The sequence below is a fragment of the Nicotiana sylvestris genome, chromosome 7 (assembly GCF_000393655.2).
Source record: "Nicotiana sylvestris chromosome 7, ASM39365v2, whole genome shotgun sequence".
Lineage (NCBI taxonomy): Eukaryota > Viridiplantae > Streptophyta > Magnoliopsida > Solanales > Solanaceae > Nicotiana > Nicotiana sylvestris.
Genome location: NC_091063.1, coordinates 91,048,932 through 91,050,854, shown reverse-complemented (window position 1 = coordinate 91,050,854; position 1,923 = coordinate 91,048,932). Strand labels below are relative to the sequence as shown.

General features: G+C 36.2%; 1 protein-coding gene across 1 annotated transcript; it reads right to left on the bottom strand.

Moving 5' to 3' along the window:
• Positions 1–585: 585 nt before the first annotated feature.
• On the bottom strand, positions 586–1,251 carry LOC138873425 (uncharacterized). Its single transcript, XM_070151895.1, has one exon. The coding sequence runs from the start codon at positions 1,249–1,251 to the stop codon at positions 586–588; it is 666 nt and encodes a 221-aa protein (XP_070007996.1).
• Positions 1,252–1,923: the final 672 nt, after the last annotated feature.

The window sequence follows — 1,923 nt, the reverse complement described above, 5'->3', positions numbered from 1 at the left end:
ATATAGGCCACCATATTTAATGATTGTATTAGTTGGGCAGAAACTTTTGACCAAAAAATTTGTCAGTACAAGTACTAGAAATTCAAGATTTGGAGGAGGGACTCATCATCCAAACATTAATTGCAGGGCAGTAAAAACAAAAAGGAACAAGATTTAAATATTAGAATTACATTTAATCACAACGAACTAACACTATTTCATAAAACAAATAAAACTAATGACTATTACTCATATAAAGAACTATGATTACATGATGTTTATTCACTAACTACTACGAATAGGCAAAAATAAAATTTAAACTACTCAATCATCTTTAATCACGGATCCATCGCCGATCAAGTGGTCTATTTTTCCATCATGGTGCTCAAAGAAGTCTGCCATATCCAAGTAGGTGATGTCAAAATCATTGTCACAGACAAATTAGCTTCAAGGCCTTTATTCTTTAGAGATGCTTGATAAAGCTCAACCAAATATCTTGGTACATGACAAATATTTGCCCAATGTCCTTTTCCACCGCAACGATAACATTCAGTTTCTGAACCATTTGCCTTTGGCTTCTCATCTTTCCCTTTCCACTTTTGGTGGTTATTTTTCTTTGGGAGGTGATAACACTAGGAAAATTTCTTCCTTGTCCACGACCACGACATGTCTACGACCACAAATAGGGACACGGCCTTTTCCATACTTGGCATAATGAAAATACACCTCATCCACTTTAGGCAATGGTGTAGACCCAGTGGGTAAATTTTCGTAATTTCTCATGAGCAAGTCATTGTTTCGTTCATCCACAAGGAGAAGAGAAATCAACTCGGAGTACTTCTTGAAACCTTTCTCTCTGTACTGCTGTTGCAGGACCATATTGGAGGCATGAAACGTTGTAAACGTTTTTTCAAGCATATCATAGTCAGTGATAGTATCTCCACAGAGTTTCAATTTAGAAGTAATTCTGAACATCGCAGAATTATATTTAGAAACAGACTTAAAGTCTTGGAGCTTCAGATGAGCCCAATCATATTGTGCTTGTGGAAGAGTAACCAACTTTAAGTTGTCATATCTTTCCTTTAAGCCATTCCACAAAACAAGTGAATTTTTGACTGTGAGATATTTTATTTTCAACCCTTCATCAAGGTGATAGCGCAAGAAAATCAAGGCCTTAGCACAGTCTTGGGTGGATGTTTTAGTTTTGTTTTTAATGGCGTCTCCAAGACTCATTGCAACTAAATGGATTTTAGCATCCAACACCCATGTCATATAGTTCTTGCCCGCAAATTTCAAGGGCAACGAACTTTCTTTTCATAATGTCAGTCATAATTAAAAAGAGGAAAAATTATACCTTAATCTTCTCAAAGAGCATTTTGAGATGGTAGTCTCGTGCTGATAATGTGCAATAAAATAATAAAAGTAGAAGAACAATATTGCAGAGAAAGAGAGCGTAATTCTTATTGAATTTTGGGATGATCTATAATGGGGTAAGACCCCTCTATTTATAGGGAAAAAATGACTTAGCCACAAAGTAAAACTCTCTACAAGATAGACATTCACTCTAATTACAATTCTATTCATAACACTATTGATTATTGAACAAAGTTTTAAGCAAAACTAGCATGGTATAAAGGTGGCAAACGGGCCAGGCCCGGTCCTAAACGGGCATCGTGGGTCGGTCCTATATAGGCCCGAGCTTCATGGGTGGGCTTAAACGGTCCCAAGCTTCGTAGGCTTTTGGAGGTAACCGGCACAGGACCGGAACCACGAACTAATGGTCTCGGGCTAAGCGGGTTGGCCTCGGGCCTATGTGGGCCTGGCCTATTTTAAAAAAAAAAATTGTCTAAGGCAATTTCTTGTAAATTATATAGTTTATATATATTATATATATTATATTTATATCTATAATATACATATACATACATATATATATATACATAT